The 14,044-nt window shown below is 37.9% G+C and overlaps 2 protein-coding genes across 4 annotated transcripts in view; one reads left to right on the plus strand and one right to left on the minus strand.

The window, feature by feature from the left end:
- The window catches only part of Ints6 (integrator complex subunit 6), a 64,119-nt gene extending 62,117 nt beyond the window's left edge, over window positions 1-2,002 (plus strand). For all 3 annotated transcript variants that reach the window (XM_052191232.1, XM_052191233.1, XM_052191234.1), the window contains one exon: window positions 1-2,002. In XM_052191232.1, the coding sequence (XP_052047192.1) occupies window positions 1-94 (94 nt within the window). In that variant the 3' untranslated portion in view covers window positions 95-2,002.
- Window positions 1,555-14,044, minus strand: part of Serpine3 (serpin family E member 3) — a 27,086-nt gene continuing 14,596 nt past the window's right edge. Inside the window, exons 5-8 of the mRNA XM_052191238.1 lie at window positions 10,268-10,368; window positions 4,632-4,718; window positions 4,101-4,184; window positions 1,555-1,598 (exon numbers count right to left, since the gene is read on the minus strand). Coding sequence (XP_052047198.1) covers window positions 1,555-1,598; window positions 4,101-4,184; window positions 4,632-4,718; window positions 10,268-10,368 — 316 coding nt within the window. The remainder of the gene's footprint in view (window positions 1,599-4,100; window positions 4,185-4,631; window positions 4,719-10,267; window positions 10,369-14,044) is intronic.

Raw genomic sequence — 14,044 nt, forward strand, 5'->3', positions numbered from 1 at the left:
GTTTAAGAAACGAATGCTAATAGAACAACTGGAGAACTTCTTGGATGAAATTCATCGAAGAGCCAATCAGATCAACCATATTAATAGCAATTAAAAGAAAATAGAATGCGGCCACTTATTTCATTATCTTCTCCAAATACAAAGTAAATACAAGACTGTTGTAATCTTGTATTCATTCTTTGACATGCATTGTTGGCTATTTGAAATACTAAAAACATTCTACAGTTCCTTTCCATCATTTTACAGTGACCTTTTCATTTTAGCTTATTTTTGTAAAGTGAAAAGTATCACTAAATTTTTTTCTCCTTTTTTTCTTTTTATTTTAACAAACTAAAACTATTCTTCAAATCCTCTGCTTGTCATTGGCTCTTGCGTGTCAGTTTTCCTCAGGTTATATTTTCTTAAACCAACCTTTAAAATTGTCAGCTCTGTTAAGGTTGAACTTTGCCAAAAAAAAAAAAAAAAAAAAAAAAAAAAAAAAAAATTAAAAACAAGTTACTTTGTAATTTTGGGGGAAAAAAGCACATACATTAAAACTAGGTAATGTTTTGTATATACAGTTATTTTGGATATATTATTGTAAGTTGTACAAATGTATTTTGAAGAATATTTAAGAAAAGCACTTTTGTTATTCCATCAATAAATGCTCTATTTTACTCTCGTGTGGTTTAGGAAATAATCACATTTAAAGTAACTACTTAAAAACATTCTAAAACAATGGAATTTTAAAGGCCTTGCTTTTTAGCATTAAAAAATACACAACTTAATATTTGTTAAACTAATGTAATTATGTGTTACATAGCCTGCATTGTCTTTCTAACTATATGTTCTTGGCTTTTGTTGGCGATGCCAATACTCCACTCTTGCCTGGATAATGGTAATACCTTCATCTGTGGCAGATAGACAGATGGGGAGTTTTTAAAAAAACAATTTTAAAAGTAGATGAATTGAGGCATTATTGGTTACTTAACACCTTTCAATCTTTCTTACAGGATTTAGATGGCACTCAAGTCTAGCTAATAGTTAGGGTGTGGTAGCTTTAGGGTATATCATATTTGGAAATGCCTAGTATGCTGTAATTTGGTCCCATGCCATGCTTACATGAGTTTATAATATGATGATTCAGAGAGAGTCTCTTGGTTCTGCTCTCTGATTCTCATACTTATTTAGAAGCTAACTGGAGAGGAAATCAGCTTAAGATGACTATATTCATTTTCTTTCCCCCTTATTTGCACAAGATGAGGCTATCTGGCACTTCCATTCTCCATCCTCACAGGGCCGCACATCTTTGTTAAGGATGTGACCTTGTGTCCTGACTCATGCACATATTCATAGATCACTGCTGTGCCTTTTAGTGGTTTGGAGGGGAACCAGTAGAAAAGGTTAGAATTTTTAGATTTGGAATAATCGGGGTGAAAAAAAACTTTTAAATTATTTTTTTAATTGAATTATTTTTAGATTAATAATATTTGGAAATCACATACCCTTAAAAATAATTGTAAATATTTATGAAGGAAAGCATACATAGAGAAAACATTCTTGAGGTCTGCTATTTTAGTCAAGGGGATTTGAAACTCTTCCAATACTGAAGACAAACCCTGTAAAGAAAAAGAAACATTTAATATGACTTTTGGTATTTTCAAAAAACATTTCATTAAACATTTCTTACCTCTTCAAAATTCCTGGAAGTAAATGAAGATATAATTTAGAGATGGAATTGTTCAAATAATTGCCTGTAATCACACTGCTCAATTCAGCAGAAACTATACAAAATCCAGATTAACTTTGTGGTTGTGAATTATGTGTATTAAGAGTGAGATCAGTGGGAACACTGGAGCCATTTAGATAGAAATTATATTAAGCCAGCACATGGGGGGCTGTCTTTGGAAGGCTCTTCATGTCATAGGCGAGGTGGAATGATGCTCAGATGTCTCTGCCTTTACTGCAATTTCCAAAATGAAGCCCCAAGGAGTGTAAAGTAACAGGATCTTCTGTGTCTGTGCTCTCCCCCTTTCCCTTCCCCCCTTCTCCCTCCCCCTTCTCTCTGTTCCTTTCTCTGTCTGGCATAATATTCTTTACATTCTAATACTAAAACTTAGTCCGAAAATTTGCAGCCTATCAAAACTAAAGCTTAAGATTCCATCCACCTCAGTCTTTTGCTTTTCAAAAAAAAAAAAAAAAAAAATGGTGGGCAAGTTAGTTAAACTAATGAAGTTTCTACAGAATCCTTGTTAGCAAAGGCAAGGGAAGATATACTTGGGGGTGGGTATTTTATTCTTTGAGATAATGGAATAATGCTGTGCTGGACAAGTACTCCCTAAAAGGTTAATGTTAGAGTTTTTTGATAATTTTTCTTAATGGTCCCCTATGTGTGTCCCATTTGTTAATTGATTCATTATATCAGTAGAAGTCTGGTAAGCTTTTAACAGTGAAGGCTGAGACTGTTTTTAAGGTTATTTTTATTTTAAGTGTTTTGCTTACATGAATGTAAGTGCACTACATGCGTGCCTGGTGCTTGTAGAAGCCCAAAGAGAAGAGGGTGTGAGATCCCCTGGAGCTGGAGTTAATAGACTCTAGGAGTTTCCATGTGGGTGCTGGGAACCAAGCCTGGGTTTTTTACAAGTGAAGCAAATTCTCTTAAGCACGGCCAGCCATCTTTTAGCCCCAGCTGAAGGAAGAGCTTAAGAGATTTAAAATTCCCTTCAGTAATGTGATCAGAAAATCATCCACTTTGCCTTGGGTAATGTGAATAACCACCGTCCAGAAAAGAAAAGTCACAGGGACAGGAACTTAGATTTGTGGTAATTTAGGGAAAGTGGTTTTTGGTTAGACCTGCATTTTCATTCTGATACCAGAGCAGTAAAAATTATATTATTGAAAGTGTGGTGTGACTTTTCTAGTCTAACAGCTTTACATGGTATTTATACAGTTGAATTTCAAGAATCTGTTATTTGTCTTCTAAATGTCCCCTCTACTGGATATGAGCTTTAGGAAGTGGCCCTTCTGTTCAAGGTTAGTCCTCCTTCTTTGTTTGAGAGTTTAATTTAAAACTTGCTTTTTGTTCTTATAATTTTTTTAACATACTCTCTGCTGTCTGTTCTTAGTGATCAGTGCTGTTTTGTCTAGTCACAGTCACTGTGGGGTCAGAGTAATTATGGTGAAATAAATACTAAGTGGACATTGTTATGAATTCCCTCCCAAATAATCCCCAAGTAGATAAATTTCTAGGGAATGATTACCTACATCCTTTTGTCACGAAATGTTCTTTTGATTTCCAGCACAAATATGACAGTATACAAATGATTCTCAGATAAAATGATGTTGACAGTATTTTCTTTTAACAATCTGTGTTAAACTATGCTAATTTTTATTCTAACTTTCTATATTCTTTCCACAAATAAAAGTGATGCCTGATGTTTAGTTAAAGTAGGTCCACCTTGGCTTGATTTTTATTAATCTTGTTCCATACTGCTGTTTTAAACACTACTGAGAATTGCCAACAACTCTTTACTGAGAATCTCTTCCTTTTGAGGCCAATAATTGTTACAGGGATACTGAGGAAAGAAAAGAATTCAAGGATTATTTTCAATATTGCTGAATTAGTAGAGACATCTGTTTCTTCTATTGTGCTAGCTAGGCTAACCTGTGTCTGCCATATTTTCATTGAGATACTGTTGCATTGTGTGCAAAAGTACTAGGAATACTAAGGTACTGGCTTTTCAGAAAGACAGCAAACAGTATAGAAGTTTGTGCATCACTAAAATACTAGAGTCTGGGTCTCTTTGATCATATTGGCCTGAAGAAATCATCTTTTCTAAAATAATAGGGCAGTAGCAAGAAAAGCAAGATTTGATTGAAGTATGTTTTCATGACTTTTTAAGTCTTTCTACTGAACTAAAAAGATTCAGCATTAGCTACAAATAATGCAAAAGTAAGACATGGAGAAATTTCCTTTGTTCTATAAAATAAGTCTCCTTTATTTGAGATTATAATAGATAAATAAATTACTTGAGAGATGGACATAAATGTCTGAATCTAGGTTTTTTTTTTTGTTTTTTTTTTTTGGTTTTTTTTTTTTGTTTTTTGTTTTAAGTCAGTACCTGTGCTATGTTCTCTCAGAAGAAAGATGAAGGGTCGATCTGCTTTAAAAGCAGGGGTTCGAGACCTCCTCAGCAGCAGCACAGCTGTGAGAAAAAACAGGCCCTGTCAGCTTTGAAACGTCTATGCAGATATAGATAACATAGGTGCAGACCTCGATTTGTCTTTAAGGAATCAACAGCATCTTACTGACATTCTACCATGTAGTATTATGGGAGTGCAAATTGGGAAATTAAAGAGGAAAGATAATACTTATCTTCCTGTGTCTTTTTTTTTTTTAAATAGTATTCCATAACATAGCTCCTTCTTTGAAGGTGGGATACTGTATGATTCCATCCCTTGTTGATGGGGCAATAATGCTTGTTAAAAATTAGTATCATTGGTTTTCATAAGACTTTGTTTTCTCTCATTTCTTTCTTTAAAAATGCTACATCACACCCGGGCTTGGGCTTAAGTGGTATGGTTTATAACTGAAGAGTCACTGGGCAGACATAACAAGGGTAGATGTTGGTTAGCTAAGTGCAAAAATGTACCTGTGGCTGCAGATGACCTGGTACCCTCCTCTGAAAGTTCCATCTTGGCCTTGTGGGTTACTTCAGAAACATAAAAGCCATCTTGGCCTAATTCACAAATGACAAAAATGGAAAGTGATTTGATTACATTTTTTGTGCACATAGTGTATGTGTTTGAAGACTCTTGAGTAAAACTTAAGGTGTATTCAGTGCTACAAGTATACAGGGAGTAATTGTACAGAAAATTGCCAAGCTTTATTCTACAACTCAAAGGCTTTACTCACTAATTTAGTAAGACCTCCTGCAAATAGTAGAGACTGAATCTCATTAATTTTAAATATTAATATTAAAATCTTTAGCCTATATTTCCAAAACTTAGGTAAGGCATTAGGTTCCCAAGGATGTGTGTTACAAAGTATTACCCAGGAATAATTTTAATGAGCTTTTGAGAAAGTTCCCCAACAGGCTTGTTGGGCTGCAGTTTTTAGGAAGACACTGATAAGTCATGGGTTGGTATTATGAGGATAATCCAGCATTAAAGTGCCTACTGTTCTATTACTACATTCTGTGGAGCTGGTTGTGCTGGTTAGTTAGCTCACCTTAAGGGCTGGAACCTGCAGAGAAATGTGAGGTTACAGTTAGATGTGTGTGCTGACAGTTTCAAAGAGACAAGCTTAGCAAATAAGAATGAGAGAACTTGGAAAGCTTGACAGATTTCTGTCATTGAACAGGTCTCCACAGATGAAATGGCATGTGTTGCAATGTGTTCAGCATGTAGAACTAAGATTTGAAACTGTTCAGCCCTTCTGTTTCAGAGGGATTGCTAAGTCATCTGATATCACACATACACCATCTGAACTGAGAATATGCAGGTTTGACCCGGAGCCCATTTCTACCCAACCCCCAATTAAAGAAACTGCCCTGTAGCCAGCTGTAGCACACCATCAGAGAGACCTGCATATATAAGCAGCCATTTTGATATATTTTAGGGAGATGGCCCCTGACAGTCATGTAGGACTAAAATCTAGCCTAGGACACTGAAACAATGGAATACCAGGAGATGGTTGTCCCACTTTACCCTGGCAGTAGAGGATGGGCAAGAGCCAGGAAGAAGACATTCACTTGGTACTAGGAGAGAATCAGATTATCAGTGGTCTTTCCCTGCTTGTCTTTGAGAAAAGAAACAAGATTCTCTGTTAATGATTAGCCCCTTCTAGCCCATTGAGCAAAGAGTGCCAAAATTAAAAAGGATTTTATAAAGAGCATGTTTGCCAGTCAGTTTTACTGTCTGAACGTTTCCTTATGGGTAAATGAGTGCAGCTTCACTTTGAAACTCTTGTCAGCTAACATACAGCAAATCCTGCATCTGGAAGTGAGCCTGACCAGTACAAATGCTTCTTCAGTAGGCTAGATTGGGCTGTTGCAGTGTCTTTGTAAGGCATGTGAATTGCTCAAGTATCCTCCCCACCCCCTTCTAAGAATGGTCCAATAATTGTCTGCTTATACTTAACCAGTATGACACCAACTGTCACATCTCAGAAAGTTTTATCTTTGGTAAGGCTTGACATTTTTGTAGACTAGCCTGTGTTCTTCCTTTATTTTGTACTCTGACTGTAGTTGACCTATTTTTGTTTTGTGACTATTGAAATGTTATGTCACTAATGAAATAACCAGAAGAAGGTGGCGGGGGGGGGGGGGGTATCCCAGTCTTTGCTTTTCTGTTTGCATTGTAAAAGGTTATGCAACCTGTTTCCCAAAATTTGCACTCAGAATCCTTTATAGATGCTGTTCTGTAGACAGCCTGGAGATGCAGGTTAATGGATCCCATGTTGTATCTAGGAAACTGTTGGAGCTGCTGATTTGCTAATGTTTGCTATGAGTGGCTCCAGCAGGACTGCAGTATATAGCTCTCAACCCTGAAGCCATTTCCACCTCCCTTTAACCTCAGTTTACTAACTGAACTTTCTGGAAGGCACGTCATAGTCAATTATAAACATCTGTGTCTATATTACATGTTTGTGTCACTTTATATGGGTTACCCTTCCCCCCTTAGACTGTTAGCTGGAGCAAGTAGGAATTATGGCATGTTCACTTAACTACCGTGCCCAACTTTCAGAACAGTGCTTGGTATGTGGGTGTGTCAAATAAATGGTTGAGGTGTACATCCAAAGGGTGAAGCACATGAGGTTCTTTAAGCAAGGATTTAATTCCCATCTCTGGCTGGTAGATGCTATCATTCTTTTATATACTGTTGGCCACACATTTGTAAATCATCTGCATTTGAGCCTCAGCTCATCAGGACATCAGTTGCCTCTTTGTCTCTTTGACAGTGATTTCCTTTGGAAAGGCTTAGTTGCTTATCCTCTTCATCTTTTCACTTAGCTGAGAAAAGAAGAGTGTGTGTGTGATATATCATTTCAGCTAGCCCAGTGTATAGAAAGGGTTAAGAGGAAGCTTAGATGGCTCTCAAACTAGCTGGAGTTGGTTGCTTTCTCCACCATTCTCTACTTCTTACATCTTTCTGTGCAGTGTTGGCTTATTGTCCCTCAAGTTAATTTATGCACTCTAGACAGCTGGCTTATTCATGTAGCATATTCTGTGGTTAGAAATCAAAGCTGACTGCCACTTAGGAAAACAAAGACTAAGAGATAGTCCAAGAACACCTGAAATGCAGGCACAAGTTTATGTCAAAGCTTACTGGTGATCCTTAAGGAAGGTGATTACCCAGAACAGGTACCTACCTGTTCTCTTCAGTGAGAGGGAGATGGGAACAATTCACTAACTGTATTCTGTAGGAATAAGAGGATTGGGAGGGAGGGAGAGCTTCATGTGGGCTCAGTTGAGCTGTGAAATACTGACTTCTTAAAATTATGCCAAGAAGGAGCAGACATGCTTTGTAGCTGGGGAAGGTGAATTGTGATTCTGGCTTTGGAACTGAATTGGAAGGTTTTGTTAGGTTTTCTCAATAGTGCAAAGCTTGGTAACCCCTTGTTCATTGAAGAGAGGGTGGCTCTGTTTATTGATCATTTCTCTAATTAAAAAAATACAAAAAACCTATGCAAATAGGGATGGTGAGATGGCTCAGCAGGTAATGTAGCTTGCCTCACAAATCTGATGACCTTAGTTCAATCCTTGGAATCCATCTAAAAGTGGAAGGAGGAACTGACTTCCCAAGAGTTCCTCTAACCTCCACATGTGTGCTGTGTTCATGTACCCCCGATTCCAGCATGCACACACAATAAATACATTTTTAAACCAATAAATTGTGTCATACAATTGGTGAGATGAGTGGTGGCCCTCCACTTTAGGAACGATGACACTGTTCAATGGTCTTGTTTCTAGAGTAGGCAGATGTCTACTTGAATATAGGCATGAGTGCACTTGCCATTGGAAAGAATTAGTTGGCAAGCCATCTATAAAAAATATTAATTTTAGCTATCACCAATCCCATGATGTTTGTCCCAGTGACTCAACTTCACTACTGTAGCAAGAAAACAGCCATAGGTTATTTTTAATAAATGTAGGAAGCTGCTTATCTAATAAAAGCAAGTGACAGGTCATAATTTGTTGATTTCTATATTATTGGAGCAAAATAGTGGGAAAAGATCATTAGGCTATATCAATAAGCATGAATGCAAGCTCCACATTTAGCACATGACTGAATTATTAAGGAAGCCAGATCTGTGAGCCTATGATGTTGGTTTGAGCAAACATAAGTAAATGAATTGCATTGTATGTGAATTATGTAGGTATTCATAAGTCTCGGTGATAAGTTGGGGTGATGCTCAGTTGGTAGTGTTCTTGCAGTACAAGCATGAGCACTCAAGTTTAATTCCTTAAATCCATGTAAAAAGCCAAAGGACAGGGTCATGCTTATAGTTTGAGCACTTGGTGGGTAGAGTAAGGGAGAAAGGCAGGGACGTTCCATATCCTGATGCCTCAGACAGTGTAACCCAATACCAGTGAGAGATTCTGTCTCAAAAACAGTGGGTCAATAGATATTTTTGCTTATAGTGTTTTTGCAAGATACAGACAAAGACCACTTCTGTTTAAGGACACAAGATTGACCTTTGAGTATGTTTTTCTCAGATTCTGGGGGTTGGGAAGTTAGGTAAGGAATTACAAAGGAAGAACAGTAAAACATTAAATACAATGGCATGGACAAGAGGGCCAAGAATAGCTCTAAAGTTGCTTCTCCCCCTCCCCCCCATTCTATAACTGGCTACTGAATTCAGCACCCTCATATTTTTTATTTGGATGACTAAAAGAGTAATAGAATTTCCATTAGCCACAGGGATACCATAGCTGAACTCTGAAGCCTTGAGAAGATATAATTGCCTGTTAAAAACAGAATGTGGCAACTTCCCCTGCTCCTTCCCTACTTCTGATAGTTTTGCTGTTTGTTCCACTGTTATTTTCCTGCAGTGTCCTTTTTCATGCCTGTCAATAAGGAAAATTTCCAACTAAGTCACCATTATTACCTTGTGTCTAATTGTATACCAAGCATTGTGGACACTGCCAAAACGTGGCTATTGTCTTACCTATCTCTGTACATTTAGACAATAAGTAAAGAAGTGCTAAATAATTTTCTTTAGAGGGGGAGTGATGTTGGAAATGGAACCCAGGACTTTCTGCATACTTGGCAAGCATTCTACCATGAAGTCCCACAGCCCCACGATAGCAAATTGTTAATGCTCTGATTAGCTACTCCCTGTTATGCTTTATTTAATAAGTAACTTGTGGTTGTTCTGTTTGCTCACATCTAAAGCACAAGCCAGGACTTGAAGTTCAAACTCCTGTTATTTTCTGTGATAAAGAGGGAAGATTCTGACCAAAGTTTTAGTACCATATGTTCCAGTGGTTTGTTGTTTAAAATGGTAACTTAGAAGTTCATCAAGTAAAGGCAGTCTCAAGACCAGCAAGAATGCCTGCTGCAGTGTTTTGTCACTGCAAAACACTTAGTTGGAAATTTTCCTTATTGACAGGCATGCTTTGACACTGCAGGAAAAGAACAGTAGAACAAGGTGTCCTAACTTGGCAGCACTTGAGCCAGTGGTTCCCTCAAGGAATCCCCAAAGCAGATGTTAGCATTCCTTTTCTTTTTGGTGTATGATGGAAGCTCAGATCACAGGCACACATGGCTCCCATAGTAGCATGTTAACTATGGAAAATAATGGAGCATGGATGCCAGGAAAACTGCATCTTAGGGCAGGGTTGTGAAAGTATGGGGAATCTGAGGAGTGGGACGGAGAGGTGTGTGTTTAGTTCATTACAAAAGGCAGGAGGTGTTAAAGGCAACCAGGAAAGAAAAGGATAGAAATGGGATGGCCATGATGCTGGCCTGACAGCAGAGGGCATAATGAAGGTCCTGGTCATGGCAGAGGGAAGACTCTGGATTGCATTCTGTGGCCACATGACCCACTGTGAAGAGCTTTCCAAAAACCATGCTCAAGGAGCACCCCTTACCCACCAATTCTAATCAATATGTGACTGTTATCAGAAGCTCCACATTCTTACACAAAGCTAGCCCCTTTATTCTTTTATGCTGTGTTTTCTGTCAAAAACTTCACGAAGCAATAAGGATCCCTTAATCAGAGTATGGCAGAACTCCCAAACACAACAACCTGCAAAGATGGGAAGAATTGAATAATTATTACCTGAAATTCCTTTCAAGTTAGCTTTGAGTGGGTCAAAAAGATCAGTGATACCCCACGATCTTAAAATGTTTTTTAAGTCAAACTGATTTTGGATCCTAAACCTGCAAAACAGTAGAAAATGATCAGTTGCCATTTAGAATTCACACTCTTCTCATACATACCACATGAAGTATAAGGTTCTAACAAGGTCAGTGCACACTGGACCCCCTCTCCACTGTCTTTTTCATTGTTCCTTTCCTTGAATCATACCTGGGATGAACCTGACCCCTCTGAGCTTTTCCCCTAGCTTTGACCATACTACTCATTTGGGACGGCCCTGTTTCCCTGATTGTCTTTAAATAACTCTCCATTCCTCAGCTGTTACCTTCCTACTCAGCTATTTTCTAACTTTTTCAAAATGGTTCTAGAGATAGTTCCAGGACCTCCTACATGCTAGAGAAATATTCTATTGAGCTTCACCCCCAGCCCCATGACTCCTGGTTCTTAAAGCCCAATTTGTATAGTTGTACTCAAGGTGCACAGAGAAGTCTTCTTCCTATTGATATTCTTTATGATACCATAAATGACCTAGAAGTGACCTCAGCTCATTTTTATTAATAGTAATAAATATAAATTAACTAAAATGAGTAGTGTTGACACTCTTAGACACTATGATAAGAGTTTCATAGAAGTCACTTCATTTTCATATAATGGCTATTTTATCTCTTATTCAGTAGATGGAAAATTCAAAGCATAAAGTAAGAAACCTGCCCAAGATGAGCTAATGAGTATGTGATACACCTCATTTCAAATCTGGGCTTTGGGAATGTGGAGCCAGCCCAGCCAGCATCAGTATCTCTTGGATCCTCACATTTGGGTAGAATCTCACACATAGTGGATGTCAATAAATATCTATAGTACCTTGTATAGCATCTTGTGTAGCTTTCTCTACTGTGTAACACATTTTCATGTTTGCTGTGTGCAGTATGTGCCTTTGATATGCAGCAGAGAAGGAAGTCAGCCTTCGTTTGCCTTGTAAACAACTGAGAGCAGAAAGAATCAGCACACCAACATGTCCCAAGGACAAAGCACTTTGCATTTGCCATCCAAGAAGCAAGCCTTCAAAGAGGATGCTACTGCTATTTGTCTTTGAAAATTAAAAAAAAAGATATAATTTAATTGTCTTTTGTATAATCCATGAATAACTTTAGAAAAAAAAGGTATGTTGACATTTTTCAAAATATTTGGCTCACTTATGAAATTGTCTTAAGTATATAGAAAACATCCTTTTCAAAAAACATAAATGCTAAATGTAATGATTAGTGTATGGACCTAGCTTTTTATTCTGATTCCTCTCACCAGGAACTTCTTACTTTACAGACTCAGTGGCAAGCTACTCTACCCTATATTCTTATTGCCTTTGAGAAATAAGCGTGATGGCAGTAAAATGTAAAGAAGGTTGTGATAATTAAATGCAAGTTCTTGTAGTGTTCAGCACAATGCTTGGTGTAGGCTGTGCACTTAGCATTGTGTTTTGACTGTGGTTTCTCAGTAATATTAAGAAAGTTAAAATCTGTTTGAAGCTGATGATGTGCATGATAAGCTAAACAATACCCTGTTTTAGTGCAGTAAAAGTGACTTGTGGGGTGTGATTTCATGTCCTGCACTGCTGTGGAATCAGAACTAAAATGAGACAGCACAGTAACTCAAGGAAACAACCAGAAAGCTGCCTGCCCTTTCTAGAAACTATCAAGGGCATCATAAGAAAAAGCCATAGTCCATATGAATTCTAAACTACATAGTAGTGCTTGACTCCAAACTGAATCCAGCATCATATAAATCTTGCCATGACCAAGCAGAACTTATTGCAAGAATATAAGATGTGTTCTAAATGGTAAAAAGATGACACATTTGTTAACAAAGTAAGGGATTAAGATCATGTGGTAATATCAACAGATGCAGAGAAGGCTTTGACAACATCTTGTATCTTTTCATGATTAAGAAAACAACAGGACTTGGAAGTATGTTCAGTGATAGAGCACTTGCCTAGCTTGCTTGAACCTCACTTTTGAAAACAACAAAAACCACTGCCCAACCAAAAAGCCCCAAAGGCATCAAATACTCAGCCAATTTGGGATATGAGATAACTCTTTCATGATGATGAAGAAAGCCTACAACCCCACACCTTGAATATTTTCAAGTTTTCTATCTAAGATCAAGAACAAGACAAGGATGACCACTCTTATCACTTCTATTTGACCTTGTGCAGGAGGGTAGGAAAGACAAAGGAAAAAAATCCATATCAGAAAGGAAGTAATGGCTAGGGATAGAGCTGAGTGGTACAGCACTTACCTACCATGCAAGGACCTCTGAATTCAATTCCCAGCACCATGAAAAAAATTGTAAAATAAAATAGTTTTTTTTAAAAAGGAAAGAAGTGTGTAGAAAATATTGAACACTTAAAAAACCCTGTTAGAGCTCATTTGAGATATGCTATCATATAAAAAACATTGGCATTTCTAATATGATGGGAAGATGAAATTCAGAAAATAATTTCATTTCTAACTCACCAGAAGTTAGCCAAATCCTTAGAAATAAATTCAGCTTTAAGTATAACATGAACATCTAGAAGCACAAAACACTGTCAAAGAAACAGTGAGCTGAATGGAGGACACTCAAAGATGAAAGCCCTCCCTGGCTCACACACACACACACACACACACACACACAAGACATGGACATGCCTGGGTCTAACACCAACCTGCTTGTTTTGGAGAGAAACTGGTAAGCTGACCTTATAGTTCATAAGTGAGACAGTCTTTCAGAAGAAGAGACCAAAGTTAGACTTACTTCCTGATTTCTAGACTGACTAGAGTTGTAAGAGCCAGGAAGACACAACTCTACAAGAATACTGGAATCTATGCCTATGGAATCAAACTGAGAGTTAGAAATAAAGCCATGCATTTAGCAATCAATTTTGAGAGTGATGTGATGTCAAGAAAATATGATGGAGGAAAAAATGATTCTTGAGGTAAATGTTATAGGACACTGGGCCAATCCCCACATCCAAACACATGAAGACTTGGCTTCTGCTTATACCAAATTTGGCTGACTCTCAAATAACACCGGCTTCATCTGCATAGGTCCACTGAACTTAGATTTTCTTCCTTTGAAATTTTGCAACAATTTGAAAACCTCACAGGTACAGCCTATGAAGTTTTTCTAGGCTATGCAACCAGGAAAAATAGCACTAAAGGTAGCCACATCAAACGTATGGTCTAACTTGTCATTCGCTGCCAGAAGCTATGCACAAACCTGTTAGAGCAAGTCAGGCCTCACATAGGCTTAGAAACGGCCACACGGGGCACCTTTCACTCTTGAAAGCATGAGCAGGTGCAAGGATGTGTGCAGTTCTAACTGCATAAGATTAACACCAGTGTATAACACTGCTGTGATCACTCTACAGCTGCTTCTGCTACACATCCACAGGTCCCCTACTGTGCTACACTCATCATCTCTGTGAACGTGGCATGGCCTCCTGTGGGCTTCATTTATTTTTAGCCATACATAATACATATCACCCACAAAATACATATCGTAGAACTACTTGCTATTGGGATCAGAGCAGTCAAGAGCAGGCTAGTAGTAGTTTTGTGGGAGTAAAAGTTACATGTAGGTGGCCTACAGTAAGGGAGGTTGGTGTCTCCTGGCACTCAAGTTGTCAAGGTTACAGTAATTCACAGTGGATCAAAAATCCAAAGTGTGAAACCTACAAAACTTGTGAAAAATAGGCATAGA

Source organism: Apodemus sylvaticus, chromosome 8 (assembly GCF_947179515.1).
Source record: "Apodemus sylvaticus chromosome 8, mApoSyl1.1, whole genome shotgun sequence".
Lineage (NCBI taxonomy): Eukaryota > Metazoa > Chordata > Mammalia > Rodentia > Muridae > Apodemus > Apodemus sylvaticus.